Source organism: Branchiostoma floridae, chromosome 8 (genome assembly GCF_000003815.2).
Source record: "Branchiostoma floridae strain S238N-H82 chromosome 8, Bfl_VNyyK, whole genome shotgun sequence".
In the NCBI taxonomy this organism is placed as follows: domain Eukaryota; kingdom Metazoa; phylum Chordata; class Leptocardii; order Amphioxiformes; family Branchiostomatidae; genus Branchiostoma; species Branchiostoma floridae.
In genome coordinates this window covers 8,578,064-8,597,826 of record NC_049986.1, presented here as the reverse complement: position 1 = coordinate 8,597,826, position 19,763 = coordinate 8,578,064, and the positions used below count along the sequence as shown (strand labels likewise).

Sequence of the window (19,763 nt, the reverse complement as noted above, 5' to 3'; positions counted from 1 at the left end):
CGAACTTTGATTTTGTACTTCGGGTCGATGGATTGACTTGAAACTCAGGATTAATACATGGGAGCACAACGTGGACATATTCCAAGCAAAAAAAAATGAGATTCGTGCAGCGCGGACTTCTCTAGAGTGGGCGTTTGTGGGCATTCGCTAAAAAGACCATGCGCATTGCACTACTACTAGTACTAGTTACTCTCATGTCCCTAATAAACATACCTTCCGGAATAAACATACCCCCCCGACAAAGCGTCAATATCTAATAAACGTACCCCCCGGAATAAATCATGTTTCATACTCAGTCAACAGCTTTATGCACATAGTTGCCAATGTAGTGACAAATAAAACCAAAAGATGAAACATGCATGTAAGAGTTACCTTAAAATCTGCTGACCAACTGGATCTGCTTTCATCTGGTCCCGTATTCTAATGAGGGCATAGTAGCCTGTTGTCTCTCCTAACACTGCAATCATGTCTGGAAAAATAAGCAAATGTATGGTGCATAAAATACATATTTAATAATTCCGTATCAAATCAGAACTTAACTTATTGGATTAGAATGTAGAGAGACATCTACACTTGCACTTTTGTAGAGAGATTTACGTCTCACAGCAATGACACCCCCGGGCAAAACCAGAAGGATAAAGTAGCACAAAACACATTTCACCAGATTCAGAGAGATACCATGAAAATAATAGAGGGTCTGCACGGAGGGACCCAACAATATTTAATGCTGAATTCAGAAGAACGCTATGCATCATGCTGAATGCAAGTAAATCGTTCACAAAAAATTTGGTCAGCTCGCTACAAATGTACGCTGTTCCAACAAATTACAGTAAATAAAAATAGGCTGCATATGTCTTATGGAAAAAAGCATGCACCCCCTTATAAAAGAACACAGCAAATGTTTCAAGATCTACAGTACCATGTCTGTGGGGGTTTGTTATCGCAACAGCTGCGGATCCCACAGTCAGCAGGGCTTTCTGAAACAGCGATGTTGGTTGGTGTTCGCGGTACAGCGGAGGTGTCCATTCTTCTCCATTTGATGTTCCTGGCGATGAAGATAAGAATGATTGATTGGAAGTAAATCTATTATAAATATGACAGTAATTGACATTATACAGATTTTATACCCCACTTCTGTTCATTTAGTAAAGCTCTTACTAACAATTTTTTTGTCAGTCTCTGATTCTCTTCCTTCTCAAGTTAGAATGATCCAAAGACTATGTCACATAACCTGGTCATGACAGGCCACTTTAGTACACCTTTGACCCAATGCTGACATCACGATTCCGTTCAGGTCATGTGACATTGGCTTTGGCTTATTTCAACTTGAGAAGGCTTCGAGGACTGATCAGAAACTTATTAAGAAAAGCAAGGATATTACTGTCTTTGTGTACAAAATTTCCTGTAGTGCTAGTGTTAATTATATGACATGACAGTTGTATGATTTGTATTATTTGCAAAGTAGCAAATAAAAGTGACAACAATAACGTCTGGCTCTTCTTTGTACCCATCTGGTTGATATGGCGTCAACATTACTTAACTGCAGCGTCTTAGATAAATAGATAAAATGTCCATAAGCCTTCTCACATTAGTTAGGGCGCATGTGCGGTGACTGGAATTCTAGGTAATATGTCAAAGGGTAAGGTACACAAAAAGAAAACAAAACTCGTATGTACATTGTTATTCAATCGAAACAATGGTGAAGACAAGGACTGTTTACTTTTTGTGTGCCTTACCCTTTGACATATTACCTAGAATTCCTGTCGCCGCACATGCGCCCTAACTAATGTGAGAAGACTTATAGAACAACACAAAATTATGCTTCGAATCTGACATAATTTTTTCTGCAAGTATAAACTGCAATTTTAAGAATTACCTCGATCTCCATGATTGTATGATATTCTGCTGCAATTCTCTGCTTGAGGAGGAATAAATCTCGTATGAACTCCTAGAATTTGAGGTGTTTTCAAAATTGCAAAACGGAAAGGGAGAAAAACTCGACTGTGCGCCGCCATCTTCTTTTCGACGACGCCATTGGATATCGAGAGAACTTTATTTTCATTATCAACAGCCTTAAAGCCTGCTTTAAACAGCCATTTAACGTATATAACAAGACGTTATACGAGAAAAATACTTCTTAAATTATTTTTTTTATCTTTTTGCACGATTTATTGGCAAATCCGTAACTGTTCGTATCTTGTAATCCCTACTTTAGATTTTAGTATAGTCCAATATTGCTGACCTTTGCCTCACCTTTGCATGCTTGCCTGATTGCGTAACTATATCCAAACGCAATCGAAAGAGTCATTATCACACATCGTATCATTTTTTCGTATTTCAATTGAGTTTTTATGCAACTATATTATTTTAAACAAGTCAATACAAGTGTTCTGTTTTGTTACAAATCTTATCTTACTGGACAGCGCAGCTTGAATATTTGTGAAGTTTGTGCGTATAGCTGTGGTGTGTGACGTAACGTGTTTTTTTCCTGCAGACGAAACTGGCAAGACAGGGTCTGGGGCGAAGTTTTGGAAAAAAAAAGTCGCTAGATAATTAGCTGGGCGGGTGCTTAGCGCTCCATTTAGTGGCCTGCTGACCTAATACACATACCTTTTGTATTGGTGACAACTATCTTGTCTTTCCACCGGCATAAAAGACCTTTTTGACGGAAGGAAACCCACACTACGGTACCACGCGTTGCAGTACTGGTTAAAACTGGTTCCAGCTTCAAGAGCCGTGCATGTGCGAGTGTTTTTCTCAAGACTTGTTCTTTCCTTCCTTCTCTGGTTGGAGTTACGGCTACAAGACTGAGGACTAGAAAATGTCGTTCCCACTTATGAGTGGCCTTATCAAGACTGTTGAGACCTCTACCAGACTGTCTTACCTAACGAGGTATGTCTTGGGTAGGTCTCAAGGAGCTCGGCTTGTCTTGAGGAGAGGACTGTTTTCTTACTCGCGGCAGAATGTCCGCGAAGGCGCAAGTCTTAACTGTCAGGTAAAGATGGCAATGGGAAGGAATAGGAGAGAAGTTTTTCCAGTCTTGAAGATGCAAAGTTGTGCTTGCTATCACACCCCACACCCTGAACACACCAATGGCGCACCCACAACCCAAGTGTCAGACAACCAAGGGGCCCCCAAGGAGGAAGAACTCCAAGGAGAGAGCGAAACACTTGGAAAGGTGGAGCCAGAAAAGATGCAGCTAATCTACACGTGCAAAGTCTGCCAGACCAGGTCTGTGAAGATCATATCGAAGGTCGCCTACACCAAGGGGGTCGTGATTGTCAAGTGTTCGGGCTGCAACAACAACCATCTGATCGCGGACAACTTGGGATGGTTCTCCAAAGAGCAGGGGAGAAGGTTTGTATTTGCCTGGTACTAGTGTTTGTTAAATGCTCAGAGGTGGACATTTTGGCTGTTGTACTTTTCCTTGCTTCGGGCATCCGGGCAAGTAACATAAATAAAAAATTGACTTGTCTGAAGTTGTCAGGGAAGTTGTCCAATGTCTGACCGTTCCCAAAATCATATCCGGTAGCTTGAGTAATTGCTTTTTGCATGTCCAAAGCAACTTTTCACTTGCCCGAATTTTTTTTTTTTCTAACAGTAAGACTTAGATCTATCCAACCTTGGTACTTTTCCACATGCCCCAGGCTTCTACATTGTTAAGTGCACAATGGACCCCACCCCTTTCTCAATCATGGCTCTATTTCGAACATCCTCGTCAAAAACAGCTCTTGTCAGGCAAAAATAGCTGCCCCAGCTAAGTTGTCAGTTGTACTGACCATCTACTCTATCTTCGATTTTGCTTTGAAATTCTTGACCTTTATATACAATCTCAGAACGGGTAAAGGAAAAATACCAAAACTAAATCCACCAAGTATAGTTTGTTGAGGAGGAGTCGGAAATAATTGCGGTAATGGCGTTGTGGTATTCCGGTAATGCTGCCCCTGTTGTTCCGCAGACAATAGCAGATGACAAAGGACAGATGATTTCAGTGAAAGCAAAATCCCCAAAGCCTTATGTCAGGGGTCCCTAAGCATTTGCACGAACCCTATGAAATCTGTGCGGATATCATGTGATACGCACGAATCGCTATGCGAAAATGCACGAATTCCCGGCCGCCATTTTGCAGAAGGTTTGTGCGTATCGCATAAGATTCGTGCATTGCTCATAGTGATTTGTGCGATTTTCATAAGATTCGTGTTTTTTCGCATAATGATTCTTGTGTATCACATAATATCCGTACAAATTTCATAGTGTTCGTGCAAATGATTACTAGTACAGTAGTAGGCAACCCTGGACAAGTTATCTAAAATTCACTAGTCCTATCGGTCATTTTTCTAAGTTCTATCCAACCTCAGTACTTTTCCATGCCTCGGGCTTCTACGTTGTGTGCATAATTACCAAGAAAAGCAGGAATATCCAGATTCCGAGGATGTTTTATCAAGAATGATAGAACCCCCTTTAGTACTGTAAATTGTGAAAGGTTTGCTGTGGTGTCATTCAAATACATGTACATTGTTTTCGTAATGACCTCTCCACTGCAAATTTTTGTGCATATGTCCCACAAGAATGACTACTGCAATAAAGAATTGCTTCCATTGTAAATTTAAATGCTGGAAAAAAAACCTTTCCCTCTTCGTACCACGATATTAAACACTGCACCACAAGCTTTGCAGTTTACAGAATATCCAAAGTCAATCAATAGTTGACTTCTACGGCCGTGAAATAGACCACTTTTGCCATTTTAAGTTTTGCTTAGTTTCCCTACTGTACCACTCAGGGAATGTGGACATTCTGGGAAATGTCAGTCATGATTTAGGAACACTATTACAGCTACCTTGCAATATTAACAGCTGCCCTTTGAGTTTTGGCATCTTTGTGAACCCAAGACACATTCTCTACCATCCCAAAAAGCCATGAGACGTTTACCTTGAAATCTATGTGACAGTTTAGCAGAAGGATGTAAGCAGTAGCCAGGTTTATGCAAATAGTGGTGTTGAAATACCATGTAGTTTGCAAACATATTTTGAGGGCAATTTGAAAAGCCTTTGTTTGATCATGGAAGGCTGTATATGCCAGTGTGCCACAATTATATATATTTATAGGATGCCACTGTTGACGAGTGATAGTGAAATTAAACATGCAGCAGGCCCTTGCTCATGCACAGTAAAAAATTTACAGGTAACCTGGTTGCATTCACAATAACAAGGATAACATAAAACAGTGGAAGGAGTACAAGACTTGAATTGTCAACAGATTGGAATTGAATGACAATGCAAAAATTAAGTGGGGTGCTGTTAAAAATTGCCATAGCAATTTTTACAATTTTAGTCAAAATTTGAGCGATATCTAGATAGTCCTAACTCCAGTTGGTCCTAGTAGATCCTGGTAGATCACAAGCTTGCCTGTACAATGTATTTAGTCATACCTTGTTTTCGGCCAATCAGGGTTCGTGTTTAGAATGAGTCATCAATGGGATACATTGTGCAATATTTGGCAGCCTATGATTGGCAGAGAGCTGGAGTGCTTTGAAGTTCAAAAAAGACCAGCAAAACTTGCACAGTCCCTTTCTAGTTACATAGTGCAGATGGCTCAGACACATGACATGTTCTACCCCAATTACCCCCAGGAAGTAGGTTTGTTTTTAGTTGTGTATTGCATTTCACCTGTAGCACAAGTCCAATGGAATGGTATGAATGTTGTTTATATGGATAGACCTCGCAATTTTGAATCATATTTAGAATTCTTTCATGGCCATCTATTAATATTTGGTACGATTCCATTCTTTCTTAATTCATTGTTGGGAAAACAATGGAAGGTCAAAATGTCAATTAAGCCAGGTAGGAAACCTTAAGAAATTCACCAAAACTCTTGATACTTCACGGAAGTGTTGACTGAACAGGGCTCAAAATACTTTTTTCTGTATACCTGCATCAGACAAATTTTACCTGCACCATTCAGAATTTAAGAAGTATTGATCATACTAAATTCTGTTTAGAAATCATTGCCATTATTTCATTTATACTTCATTGCTGGTTATAATTACCATCAATGCAGCTAGTAAATGTCCACATCATGAAACATGTATATATGAACCCAGTACATGGACCAGTGCAGATTAGGTGCAGGTAGACATCAGAAATACCTGCACAGCTCTGAATTTACCTGCACTAACCTGCATATGCAGGTGGTATTTTGAGCCTTGCTGAAATGCCAATACATGTACACATGTATCTCTTTCATTGTGAATGTTCAACACATGAAGCCAGAGGAACTAACCAGACTCCCTTTTGGTCTCCCCCTTTTATTTGCACGCTAGGAATGTCGCTGCCGTTCTCGCAGGTCGCGAAGACCAGGTGTTGGAGTACAGCCTCGACGAGGGAACGCTGGAAATCCTTACCACCAACACGCTGGGTAGCGGTGGCTTTCTTTTTGTCCTAACGTTCGTTCTGTAGGGCTGACCACGGATTATGATCACTCGGTCAGGGCTTTCCCCAGAGCACTGTGTTAATGTCCAACTTTCAGCACATGGGTTTTGCAGTTTGACAGTCTATGTTTGTTCAATGGGTACTAAGGTTCTTTGTACCTGTACATTTGTTCAACAATGGTTTGGTTCTTATGCATACAGCCAATAACAATTACCTTCAAATGTTGCAGAGTCCCTTCTCCTACCCTCCTTAGGGCATGCTGTACTGACTGGTTCTACTGCTAGGGGGCATTGCAATGAAAAGAACGCAGTCCCAAATTTGATTTTGTATTGCCCCCCTCACTTAAACCGTTCATGACGAGTACATTTTCTAAATTGTAGTCGACCTCTCTGCCTACAACCAGTCTATTGCTAAGTTGTTTCCTGTAACGGAAGGTAGCAGAGGGGATACCAAAACATTGCTAGATCAATGTAATTGTGTACAGAGAACCTCAATTTTATTGATTTACCAGTCCAAAGACACTATTATATGTTTGCAAATGTTTCTTTCTGTAAGAACATGTCCAACTGCAAATTAGCCCACCAGAAAAACTAGTGCTGGGGACATCCCTGAGTTTTCTTGCAGACTTGTTGATCACTGATTATGATATTCTACTGGCATTTTCCAAGACGAAACCCAGAATTTTGGAGCACAATGTATTAACATCAACTGATTTATGTCCTTGACACATATTTTCTTTATGTATTCTACATTATGACCTGAAAATGTGTTTAAAAATGTGTCCTTGTTTCAAATCTTTGATGTCCTATACAAGTGGGTTCTAGCCTGCTGGACAAATGGAATTTCAAACCTTGAGTTGAGAGTTAAAATTGGTCTCTCCTGGAGAAAGCCAGTTTTCTTCACAGATGTAGTAGTCCCTTTGCTAAAACTAAGAGCTTGTTGTGTGTATTTGTGTGACTTTTGAGAAGTTTCAAAATCTTACAAATAAAACCCAAGTCTGATTTGGAATTAGAAATAATTGCTGTTGTCAGTGTGAAAATTTGCATCATGCTAATGTTGATGATGATATGACACATCAATGATTTAGTCTTGAATTGTTTCTTGCTATGGCAATTACTATTGCTATGATTCTTCCTGGCAATATAATGATTCTTTATTACAGACCCAGACTTCATTGTTGCTGAACCACCACTTTTGATATCCTCAACTAACCAATGGTTTTCTTCAAGATAAGGTGCCTGTCTGTGGTGCTTGTCTTCAGAGTCGTCTATCAATTTTCTTATCGTTTTGGGCTATCCAAAAATCCTTCCAAGGATGAAAAAAGAGTCAAAGGGACTGATCATTAAAGTTTACTTTGTTTCTGCCAACCCAGCTGTTTTTTGCTGAAGCTTTCTCCTAGCATTCTTTACTGGACGTTGCGTCCTCCACTAAAAACAATCGCGACATTTCTCCACTCGTGTGAGAATGGGTTAATGGGTACCTGACTTCGGTTTGCTGAAGCTTTCTCCTAGCATTCTTAATGGACGTTTCGTCCTCCACTAAAAACAATCGCGACATTTCTCCACTCGCGTGAGAATGGGTTGATGGGTACCTGACTTTGGTTGGCGAGATAAAAGGCGGTGGAAGGAGAAAGATGGGTTGTGTCTTCTAATACCTTGCCCCAGATATAAAAGGTTTACCACCCGCTGCCCATATGGCTTCAAAGAAGCTATGGGACATTTACCTTTTATACAAACTGTATCTGTGACCTAATGACCAAGTCCTTTTGTGCAATTCTTTCACCCTTCATGAAGTGATTGCAGATTGGCAAAAGATGAACTACTACCAAGAATCTCAATATTGAATCTTAAGCATCATCTCTTCCCCTTAGAAACATTGAAGAAATTCTAGCAGCCAAGGGAGAGACGGTTCGGAGAATCGCCAACACGGAAGAACTTCTGGAGCTAGCCGCAGATGACGTTGCAGGGAAAGATGCAATGGACAAACTGAGGGAGCAAAAGAGCGGAGTTGAACCCACCAGCAGCAAAGAAAAAGATACATGACATTGCACTGCAGAAAGGACAAGCTACAAATACGGTAGTGGGGTCATTTGATTCAGTAATGTGCACAATGTGTTGTAATCACTATCATGCCTTTGTAGAGTTAGAGTAGTTCAAATTGAAAAATGGATGTATTGTAAATAAGTGCATTGCCTTAGGTCTACGTAGGAAGCAGAAAACTAGATGGACAGTATTAAAATTTCTTTCAGCTCTGCTTCATAAAAAGCACAAAAAGATGTCATTTCATCTGGTGCCTTTGGCACATTTTGTGACCAAATTGTATTTTTTCAACTTTGGACAAAGCCATCAAAAATATTGTTGTAGAATTACAATTAGATTAAATGGATCTGCATGGTGAATTTTTGATGGCGTAATTTTGTACAAACTTTTCATATGCTGAGGTTATTACATAGAGATGCAATGGAACCAAGTTTTATTGAAAGAAACAAAAGGAAAGTGAGTGAAGTAGACAATTTGGAGCCGTAATTATAAGGAAATAATGTTCACTGTAAGAGCCGAGAATAGTGTAGAAAATCTTCTTGAGAGCCGTTAAGAAGGATGAAGAAATATTACTGCTGAAGCCTTAAGGGGGCACACACCAGTTTCTCGCCCCCATTGAAACCTATAGTTAAGAGACTTTTTTCAGCGATGCCGTATTTAAAAAAAAAAATTTTCCCGGGAACTACGCCTATACAGAAACTAAGCATGTACCGTATGGTCTAACATATCTGATTTACAAGAAAATTCTAGTACTACTAATCTCACAATAATGAATATTCTAATGCATGTCGAAAGCCCATGGCGGTGACGTCATCGGTCAAGCGGCTCCGGCCCCTTCACTGTTTGCGTCCTCGGAGCGATACCCGGAAGCCAAGATTCGGCGACAAAAAATTACCGAAAACAGCATATAGGGGTCGAATTTTATACTACCAGCGATTTGGATCCGCTAAGCTTATTTTACACTGAGTAACTGGGCACAAAACGGATGCTAAAATCCCCTTACTCCAAAATAAGTTGGGACTACCACGGACCCCGGTTGCGGAAGAACTGGTGTGTGCACCGTTATGATTGAAAGAGATTGTCTAGTGTAATGACTAGAATTCCTTGCTTATAGTACATGACGTATGCTTGTTCTGTACTATGGACATCGTATATTTTTGTGAAGAGATGTAGGTATAGTATTCTGTAAAATGTTACAGAAGCACCGTCATTCCGAGCTTGCTTTTCAGAAGGTGATGTTATAATAAGAGCCGTGAATACCGTATAATTAGTAGGCCTCATAGTGATTTTTCACTTTTAGTACTAGCTGCATATGTAAGTTCAGTTGTCAATATTCAACTTTACCTCTGCAGTTTTTGTTCAGAAATGTTTGTTTGACAGAGGATTGGTGGTATGCAACTTATAATGAGATGTTTTCCAAACCAATTGGAATACATCTATGAAAGACCCATGTATCAAGCATGTGAATTTGTTGTGCCGGTATGCCAAAATCTGCACATTTTCCACAAGAGCCATAATTTTTTTTCTATTGAGCCACTAAGAGCCGTAATTTTTTTTCTATTAAGTTGGGAAGCTGAACACTTTAAATGTTCATTGTTTTATAATGACGGTAATTGGACCATTCTATTGTAGTGAATTCACATGTGCTTTAGTGCAACATTTAAACTGTTGTAAGTTCATGCCAAAAAGTATTGTGCCTTTATTGTCCAAAGTCTGACTACAATTCATATCGTGCAATTTCTGCGCACGTGTGTGTATATCTGCATTATGACCATATCATAGACTTTATAAATGGTTGGTTGACTGTAGCCTTCCTCTAACAATACTGTATGGAAAAACATAAGGATTCAAATTGTTGCATTGTCACATTGTAATGTGCCTATGGTAAGAATATTGTACATGTACATGAGCATTTGTATACCTTTCTGTCAATATGTGACTTTAGTTTGTTCTCTCTGATTCCAAACCCTCCATGACCAACTTTAGATGTTTAATTTGAAATAAACACCTAAATCTATTGTATAAACAATGGACAAAATGGTGCGGCACTTAAAAAATGGCAAGAGTATACATTAAAACGGTAATTATAGTGAGTGACACAATGAAAACAGTGTGGTACATTGTAGTTGGAATAAGGAGAAATTCAAGAATACAGAGTTGTCACATTATGAACCAAGGCAGATCTGTACTACTGGTAGCATGAACAGCATTCCTGATAACTTCGTGATTCTTTCCATATTTGCCAAGAGTTGTGAAACATACAATTCAATTGATGGTGGTTAGACATTGAGGTAATAAGATATGCCAAATAGTAGTTACTCAAGCAACTGGCTATGACTTTGGAAATGGTCAGACGTTTTAGACCATTCCGTCTTTATTCAGTGACTGAATTAATTCATGTCAATGGAAACTATTTTCTTACAATACAAGGTTTTGTATACAGATGTCAAAGGTTTTTTTTTTGTGGCAAGTTATGTGATGAAATGTAGAATGGCATTATTTTGGACAAGCAACAGATGGAACCTATATTTGGACATGTGCTAAAAGCATTATTTAACGTGTTAAGTAAGTTCTCTCTGAATAAACAAGTTCCAATACTTCAACATTCTTGTATTTTTGCTTTATTGTAATTCTTCAGATTAATGTCTGAGATGAAGAATAATACTTTTCTGGATGGTTGATAGCTCAATGTAGCTTCACTACCGTTCGCTTTTATAAGAAAGGCTTTAAGCACACATCCTAGACTAGTCTTCTCAATGAGTGTATTATGAGTTCTTTTTACGTACATTTTTTACCAGTTTGGTGCTTTATGCCTGAACAGGGTTCAAACCTCCACCTGCTGTATGCATCGTAAAGCCATTAAAATCATGAAGTATTTTGGTCCAAGACTACTAGGTCAGTTTAGTTGCAGGTTCGACGCATATGATAGGCTCAGAGCACTCCCCTTCCACCCACCTTACATAAGGAAACCCTTCATATGTTTTCCCCTCACAGACATCCTCCCATGTTAACACAGTACTTCCACTACCCGTACATCCCTTCATATCCATCGCTACAAGAGCCATCTCAAACATGTCTGTGCCGACTTTCTGGTGAATCTGTTTCACCACCTCTCTGCAAGCCGTCTGGGGGTCGATCCCCTGCCTCATCATCTGAACCACCTGAAAAGAAGGGCAGAATCTCATCATGTTGTCCCCGTCCCCGGTAGCTACAGCCGCTCCGCCGGCGTCGTCTGCGTAGAGCCCGCCGCCTGGAAGCGGGGAGTCCCCGACCCGGCCTTCGGCTTTGAACGGAGCCCCGCTCGTGGACACACCTGCTGCGATACGGGAAGACTTCTTATCGAGTACGATAAGTCCCAGCGTGTCGTGCCCTGTTTTCTTCTCCTCTTTGCTCCTCTGCATCTTTTCCTCCGCCCTGGCTCTCGCCTCATCTGCTTGCTTCTGGAGAAACTTCCGAAATGCGCTCAAACTTTCTTCAGTGTGTAAGGTATCTGAAGTTTCTAGTGGAAAGCCCTGCTCTACGGCGAATGCTGTTGCTCCTGGCCCTACTAACATGCTGTGGGAAGATTTCTCCATCACCCGTCTGGCAACGCTTACAGGTGTTGCCACGCCCCGCAACGCTGCCACGCCTCCATACCGGCAGCCCTCCCCAACCATGACCGCCGCGTCGAACTCGTGGACTCCCTTGGCGTTGGGGTAGCCCCCGCGGCCCACAAGATACCTTCCCGTGGCGCCATCGTCTTCCACGGCGTTTATACCGGCTTCAAGCGCGTCTAGACAAGAGGAACCTTCTTCAAGTTTACGTTTTGCCACTTTGATAGCGGGAAGAGCAAAAGTCCACGTTCCGATGGCGGCCATGTTGCATGCACGAACACTTCCGGGTATGACAGGTATTTGGGCCGTTCCATTTGGTATTTCACTCAAGGGACGGAAGCTCAGGATTCTTACACACACGGACAAAGTTTCAACTTCGTTCACTGTCAACTGAAAGTGAAAGCATCACAAAACTTGACAATTCAAGTGAAGGACAAAGTAAACCAGAGTTTCAGATCGAGTTTCTTTCTCTATTCCAGATTGCAAGTGACAATGCAACCAATGTGATGTTTTGTTATACAATGTATAAGATAAAGTAAAGTAAGTACATATATAACATAACCGTTAATATCTAATACGGTCATTAACCACAAAGGTTCAAATACAATTACAGTGAACACCAACTTATTGCATCACTGCTATTGCCATAAGTCTGGGATTTGCATAAAATTCTGAAAACCCGAACCATTTCCCATTCACTCCATTATAAATACAATGGCATAATCGCATATGACACTAGAAAGGCCGGTATTTGCTTAGGAGCAAATTCAGCTATTTTCACTCCGCTCTCCCCCTTTATGCAAACATGGACTGTTCCAAAATTGAATTTGAAAAAAAATAAATCACATGTGAGAATGACCTGGAACTACGTTGCTACTATACTATTTTTATTATGTATACGGTAATCCAATTTTTATTTCTTGATAACAACACGCACACAACATGCTAGTGTTTCACACATTAACAAAGAAGACACCGTATTACTTCAAGAAAAAAGGTTTTATTTCACAAACGGAAATTGTGTTGTATTTTTTCTACAGATGCGTTAACAAGTTATGCGACCCTAAACGTTAGTATTACGTACCCACAGCAGACAATAGCGTGGTTATGATTAAAGTTTTCCTGCTTATTTACACAAGGCAAGGGCAATTACTGCACTTATTCAAGGTTGTCACAAGCATAACTAATCTTCATACAAGCAGACCGGTAACGTTACCTCTCCAAACAAACTTCACTACACTTTTAACTCTTTACCAAGATATGCTTATTAGCCGTTTTTAGCAAAGTGCATTTTTAAAAAAAATCCAATTGGATATCATGGCTGAACTGCAATGACATTATCAGTACAAATACATATAAAGTTATGCACATTGTATTCAGACAAAAAGGATCAAATTCCGTTTTTATACCTAGAGTTAATCAGGTAATACATTATATTGATGAACAAAGATTATTAGCCACTGTATGTTTGCACGAAGTCTGTTTCATATATCTAAATGTTTTGTATGCTTTTTGTCTAAAAGGACTCAGCAATTGCAGTAATTATACATCTGTTATAACCTTAAAGTTCCATTTATTTTTCACATAAACTAACAGATCTCGAGAACCTTATTATGCGCGGCACTGCGCACGTGATCCACTAAGTAGTACGAAGTCTTTGCTGATTGGCTACCGAGACAATTCAATTAGCAGACCGTGAACCCGCCGCACCTGCCAGCTGCGTGTTCAAGGACCCTTTTGTCGGCTTTGTTTACCACAAATGGTGAAACGTAGGAACGCGTTGAGCGCCGCTGAGAATACTGTAGTTGCAAGTTAGGAATTTACGTGTTTGCAAGCAAAAGTCAGTGAGATTTCTGAAACAACAGCAGTTCCGTGATAAACGGAACCTTCTCAAAAATAATAATTCAACGCTAATACATATGTCATTATTTTTTTCATGTGATCATGTGTACATGTGGCAGCAAGGCGACCCGCGCGGCGGTTGATTAGTCACTACCAGACTTCCGCCTGGTTGAATAGAGGACTTTTGCCAAGTTCAAGGAATAAAAGCCTAGTATATAACCTTCTTGGTTGGAGTTAATTGGCCTATAAGTGTTGGCCGGCCTGGCAAATTGCAAGTCGCAAACTATAGTCCTCGGCCATGTGACGTTAACTTATCTGGCGTGTTTTCTGTCTTTTCCTGACCAATTTCTTCTATTTTTTTGACGCGGAGCGGCTTTTAATTGTGGACAGTGTAACGTTAACAGCGGGGCTCAAGCACCGCCAAATCGACCATGCCAAACAGCTCTGAGCTTTAGGCGTTGTGGTTTTCGCATTGGGATTGCGATATTTTTTCTCTCTGTTGTTGATGACTTGTTCTGTGGTAAATCCTGCACTTGAAATGAATCCTCTGGCCGGCCGACTCTCCTAGCATACTATTGACTCTATTTGTCCACTTTCTACAATTAGACCACCGATCCGTGGCGCCTGGTAGAGGCTACACTTGACTGAGGGTGGCATCCTGTCTAAAATGTGCCTACGTATCTTGTGCTTGCGTCGAGGTTTGTGACAATAAATTTGATTTGAATTGGTGACAATAGCACTGAGAACAATGCCCTCACACCGTGTCATTATTCGTCGTTCATGAATTTGATAACAGCAGATATTCCAACAACACCCGCATTCGCCGGATGACGTTTGCGACGCGTGTTCATGAATATTAATTAGAGCAAGCAGGGGTGACCACGTGCACGGCCGCCACCTGGTCATACCACAGGGAAGGTGATTACGTTATTTACCATATATGGTGAGACGCTCAGAGGCGGTGAAGACGAAAACGCAGACGAAAAACCCCGCCAAATTGGCTTATAAATCATTTTTAAGTGATTTTGTGCCAAAAATGATAACAGGGTTCTTTTAGTAAATATCTCATGCACCATTCATACCAAATTTCGGGTCCCTTGGGTTTAATACCTGGGCACGGGAGGCACAATTATACAGTTCGGTCAAAACACCACCTAAAAACATCCATAAAATCATTTTAAAAGTATCTATCAAAAAACCGAAAAAAACGTCTGAGGGTATTGACCCAAGGTACACTTGTGCCAAATTTCAGGTCATTCGGGCTAAGAACGACGGAGAGGAAACACTTTAAAGGTCGTGACAGGAGAAAGAAAGAAAGAAGAAACGGTACGAAAACAATATTTTCACTCGAAGCGTACCTTCGGTACGCGGAGTGAAAATAATAAATCGGACATTCGGGTAAAATATCGTCAGGTCAATCGCATACTGACCCGGAAATATGTGATAGAAAACAAAAAACAAAAAGAGTCGAAATTGAACTGACAGCAGCCTTTACAAACGCATTCGATCGCCAAAACTGTCAAAAATGCCGCTGAAATAGACAAAAAAAAACGCTGTATCTACAACTGGATGAAAACGGGAATTTATTTTTTGGACTTTTCTTGTGACTTCTTCAGCGTCGCTAGACTGGGAGAAACAATTCAATACAAGAACATCTAACACAAATGTTTACTTTATTCAAACAAATTCTTGACTTGTTCAACATTCATTTGTGGTTAAAGACAAATAGTATCATCAGAAATACATGTTCAGTATAAAGGCAAATATTGATTAAAGGTTTCCAGGTGTACTTGAACCACAATCAATACTTTCTTTGATTCGCCTTCCTTTCCATTACATAAATTATGGTAATCTATGTTTGCGAAGAATAGAATATGACACCAAATGTATAACGTTATCCATGCAACTGGTAATCTTTGGACTAATGCTAAGGTGAAAAATCGTACATTTTTCTAAAGGCTATATATGCTCTCTATAAAGAATTCAATATTATTCTCTAACATATGTTTTGAAATAGCTGCCTAAACCCCCGTCACAAATCAAGAATCAAGCGAGTTGGCGAGCTCTAAATGCATGGGCATTTCGGCCGAAGAACGACCGACGTCCTGACGATTACGCGGGCTCGGTCGACGTTCCCGGATCCCTGGAAGAAGTGCGATTAAATTCAACAAGGCCTCGGTGATTTTTGAGGGTTTTTTAATGAGATTTTGGGTTGGTCTATCACAAAATTCTTGTTAATATCATTATTTCAGTGTGCCCGTCCATCCCACTCATGCCCTACATACTTCCCACAACACAGAAAACAAAATTGATCCAAATATTGGATTTTTACCGTGTTATATAGTTGATTCTCACTTCGGATGTCTAAAAGATGATACCATCTCATGGGGGATATATACGCCTTTATATAGTGTTAGATAAACGTCGCCCGAGCCTCGTCCAATTTGTGACGGAGAAGATTTTCAGCGATGTTCGGGGGATTTTGAAATTCGACCAGCTCTAGATGATCTTCAAATTCGGCCGGTGGTGTTCGCAGGCTCGGTTATTAAAAAAGAACAGTGCAAACACTAGAACGACAACCTACATATAGACATCACGTCTTCACTCTTCGTCAACAGACGAACATCGCTGTGTCTTCTAGACCAATCTGACAAGAAGATCAGTGTGCCGATTGGTTTTCTCATCGTAATGCATGAGAACTGTGCGTCAGGAAACAAATAACTAGTCTAGCAAAAGTTATGAAAAATGTAGCTTTCATGAGCACATATGCAATAAAAGATTCATGAATTCAGTGAACCAGTCCTTGCTTTCTAGTGAGACTATGGTAAAATATTACGGCAATTTATGTATAAAGTTAGCCTGGGTAGTAGTTTGCTCCTTTTTTGGCTCATAATACAATTTTACTGGTCGTTTCTTTTTGTACTGGGTCGCTTGTACTGCTGGTCCCTATAGTAGGCTCTCTGGGCCTTTTTATCTGGCTCATAGTACACTTTTGCTGGTCATTTCTTTTTGCACACCGGGGGCACTTTAACGTTAACAGCCGACCCGTTTAAGCGTCCAAGCACAAACAGAAATGGCCAGCAAAAGTGTATCATGAGCAAAAAAAGGGACGAAAAGGCCTAGAGAGCCTGCTGTGGAGACTAGTCTGGTAGGGACTTCAGTAAAACCGACACCGCCGAATGTCGACTACGGTTTCAGGCCTCCTGTGAACTTGAATTAGTGTGATACATAGAATTCTCTATCGGTGGCAAGGCTTGGTGTAACACATTAGGATGGTCAGTGTCATAGTCGGTATTATAGTCCTGTGAAGTTGAATTGGTGTGATACATAGAGTTTGCTATCGGTGGCAAGGTTTGATGTAACACATTCGAATGATCAGGAGTTGCAACGCTAGAGTCGGTATTAAAGTCCTATGGAGTTGAATTGGTGTGATACATAGAGTTCTCTATCAGCGGTAAGGTTTGGTGTAAAGCAGTAGAATTATCAGCGTCAGAGCTGGAGGCTGTATTATACTAGTAGTCCTGTGGAATTGAACTGGTGTGATACATAGAGTTTGCTATCGGCGGCAAGGCTTGGTGTAACACATTAGAATGATCAGTTGCAGAGTCGCTATTATAGTCCTGTAGATTTGAATAGGTATGATACATAGAGTTCTCTATCGGTGGCAAGGTTTGGTGCAACACATTAGAATTATCAGTGTCAGAGTCGGTATTATAGTCCTGTGGAGTTGAATTGTTTGAGTTTGCTATCGGTGGCAAGGTTTGGTGTAAAGCAGTAGAATTATCAGTGTCAGAGCCAGAGGCTGTATTATTATGCTGTGGCGTTAAATTGGTGCGATACATAGAGTTCTCTATCGGTGGCAAGGTTTGGTGTAATACATTAGAATGATCAGTTGTAGAGTCGTTATTACAGTCTTGTGGATTTGGTATGGTGTGATACATAGAGTTCTCTATCGGTGGCAAAGTTTGGTGTAAAGCATTAGAATGACCACTGTCAGAGCTAGAGTCGGTATTATAGTCCTGTGGAGTTGAATTGGTGTGATACATAGAGTTCTCTATCGGCGGCAAGGTTCGGGTAAAGCATTAGAATTACTAGAATCAGTGTCAGAGTTAGAGGCTGTATTATAGTCCTGTGGAGTTGAATTGGGGTGATACATAAAGTTCTCTATCGGTGGCAAGGTTTGGGTGTAAAGCATTAGAAATCATCAGGGACAGTGTCAGAACTAGAGTCCGGAATTATAGGCCCGGGGGAGGTTGAATTTGGGGGAAACATAAAGTTTACTATCGGTGGCAAGGTTTGGTGTAAAACATTAGAATGGTCAGTGACAGAGCTAGAGTCGGTATTATAGTCCTGTGGAGTTGATGATTGATTGGTGTGATACATAGAGTTTACTATCGGTGGCAAGATTTGGTGTATTTAAATGACTCTTGAGGTGCAACGCTATAGCCGGGATTATAGTGCTGTGAATTTGAATTGGGGTGATACATAGAGTTTGCTATCGGTGGCAAGATTTGGTGTAAAACATTAGAATGACCAGTGACAGAGCTAGAGTCGGTATTATAGTCCTGTGAAGTTGAATTGGTGTGATACATAGAGTTTGCTATCGGTGGCAAGGTTTGGTGTAATACATTAAAATGATCAGTGGCACAGGCGGTGTTATATACACTGTTTTGGATTGGTGGTAGAATCTGTTGCATCGCCATGGCATGGCGAACTGTAGCCATATTGGCATTGCTATGGCGTCTAGATTTCAGGCAAAACTTGTTCTTTCTTCCAAGGTGAACAAGGCAGACAATAATTACCACGATCACCAGGCTTCCACCCACAACAACGGCAATGAAGAGAATGGGAACTTTCGAGATCTCTTCTTTCTTCACGGTGGCTCGTGGATTTTTAGTCTGTAGATAGTAGACATTGAAATGTGTATCGCCTGTTGGTACTTGTGGACTCTCTTCTTTCTTGGCGGCAAGTGAGTTTTTAGTCTGAGTACCGTAGACGTTAACGTTGGCATTTGTTGATACTTGTGGCCTCTCCGAGTTTTTCTGATCGGCCCGTAGGTTTCTAGTATGAGTATTGGAGACGTTGGGATGTGTAGCGTCTGTTGATATCCGTAGACTCTCTTTCTTCTTGGCGGCTCGTGGGTTTTTAGTCTGAGTATCGTAGACTTTAACGTTGACATCTGATGACACATGTGGATTCTTTGAGTCTTTCTGATCGGCCCGTGGGTTTCTAGTATGAGTATCGGAGACGTCGGCATGTGTAGCGTCTGTTGATGATGTTGCCGAGTTGTTCTCTTGATCGTGGGATCCATTCGTGTTCAGTTCCATCCCTTGTTGCGACATCATGACAACGTCATACATACCGGTTGCAAGAGTGTAGTTTTCGTAGCCCAGGAGTGCCACCGAAGGTGCTGTAGTAATGACATCACTTGCGGTAGGGTCGTGCTTTATTGGCTGGGTGGAGGCGTCTGCAAACGATAGCTGGTTTTGGGCTATGGTCTCGGTTGTACTTGACATTGACCTGGGTCCTAGTTGACCGAATGCAACCTCAGTCACACTGAAATAAGTTAGTGCTACTGCTACATCACTCTTCGTGAGGGTTGCCTCAGTGCTGTCGACTTTTTTCGTACACTCAGTCATCTGGCCGGAGACATCAGAAAGTGCTCTCCCCTTGAGGCTCATTGGCGTGTTGCAGTAGAGTCCCTCCTTTTTTCGGGTGTTGCCAAACATACCACGGTCTCTCGAAGGCATGTTTATCAACCAGGAAAGAGCGCAGTCACAGTGTAAGGGGTTCCCGGCAATGTGAGCCTGTACCTGCGGCCACCCAAGCTCGTACGGGGAAAGCGAGGTCAGTTTGTTCTC

The 19,763-nt window shown here is 40.9% G+C and overlaps 3 protein-coding genes across 4 annotated transcripts in view; 1 reads left to right on the top strand and 2 right to left on the bottom strand.

The window, feature by feature from the left end:
* Nucleotides 1-2,059, bottom strand: part of LOC118421384 (ubiquinone biosynthesis protein COQ4 homolog, mitochondrial-like) — a 7,896-nt gene extending 5,837 nt beyond the window's left edge. Inside the window, exons 1-3 of the mRNA XM_035828645.1 lie at nt 1,877-2,059; nt 920-1,045; nt 373-469 (exon numbers count right to left, since the gene is read on the bottom strand). Of these exons, the coding sequence (XP_035684538.1) occupies nt 373-469; nt 920-1,045; nt 1,877-2,015 (362 nt within the window). The 5' untranslated portion in view covers nt 2,016-2,059. The remainder of the gene's footprint in view (nt 1-372; nt 470-919; nt 1,046-1,876) is intronic.
* A 410-nt stretch (nt 2,060-2,469) lies between these two features.
* LOC118421385 (mitochondrial protein import protein ZIM17-like) lies at nt 2,470-9,050 on the top strand. Of its 2 annotated transcripts, XM_035828647.1 has the most exons (3): nt 2,473-3,357; nt 6,320-6,414; nt 8,299-8,451. In XM_035828647.1, exons 1-3 carry the CDS (start codon nt 2,822-2,824, stop codon nt 8,316-8,318), a joined length of 651 nt encoding a protein of 216 aa, XP_035684540.1. In that variant the 5' UTR covers nt 2,473-2,821; the 3' UTR covers nt 8,319-8,451. The 2 variants fall into 2 exon arrangements, with proteins under 2 accessions (XP_035684539.1, XP_035684540.1); XM_035828646.1 differs by lacking the exon at nt 6,320-6,414 and having other exon boundaries at nt 2,470-3,357; nt 8,299-9,050.
* A 966-nt stretch (nt 9,051-10,016) lies between these two features.
* LOC118421382 (N(4)-(beta-N-acetylglucosaminyl)-L-asparaginase-like) lies at nt 10,017-12,370 on the bottom strand. The gene has a single exon (XM_035828644.1). The coding sequence runs from the start codon at nt 12,322-12,324 to the stop codon at nt 11,359-11,361; it is 966 nt and encodes a 321-aa protein (XP_035684537.1). The 5' UTR covers nt 12,325-12,370; the 3' UTR covers nt 10,017-11,358.
* Between the last annotated feature and the right edge of the window lie 7,393 nt (nt 12,371-19,763).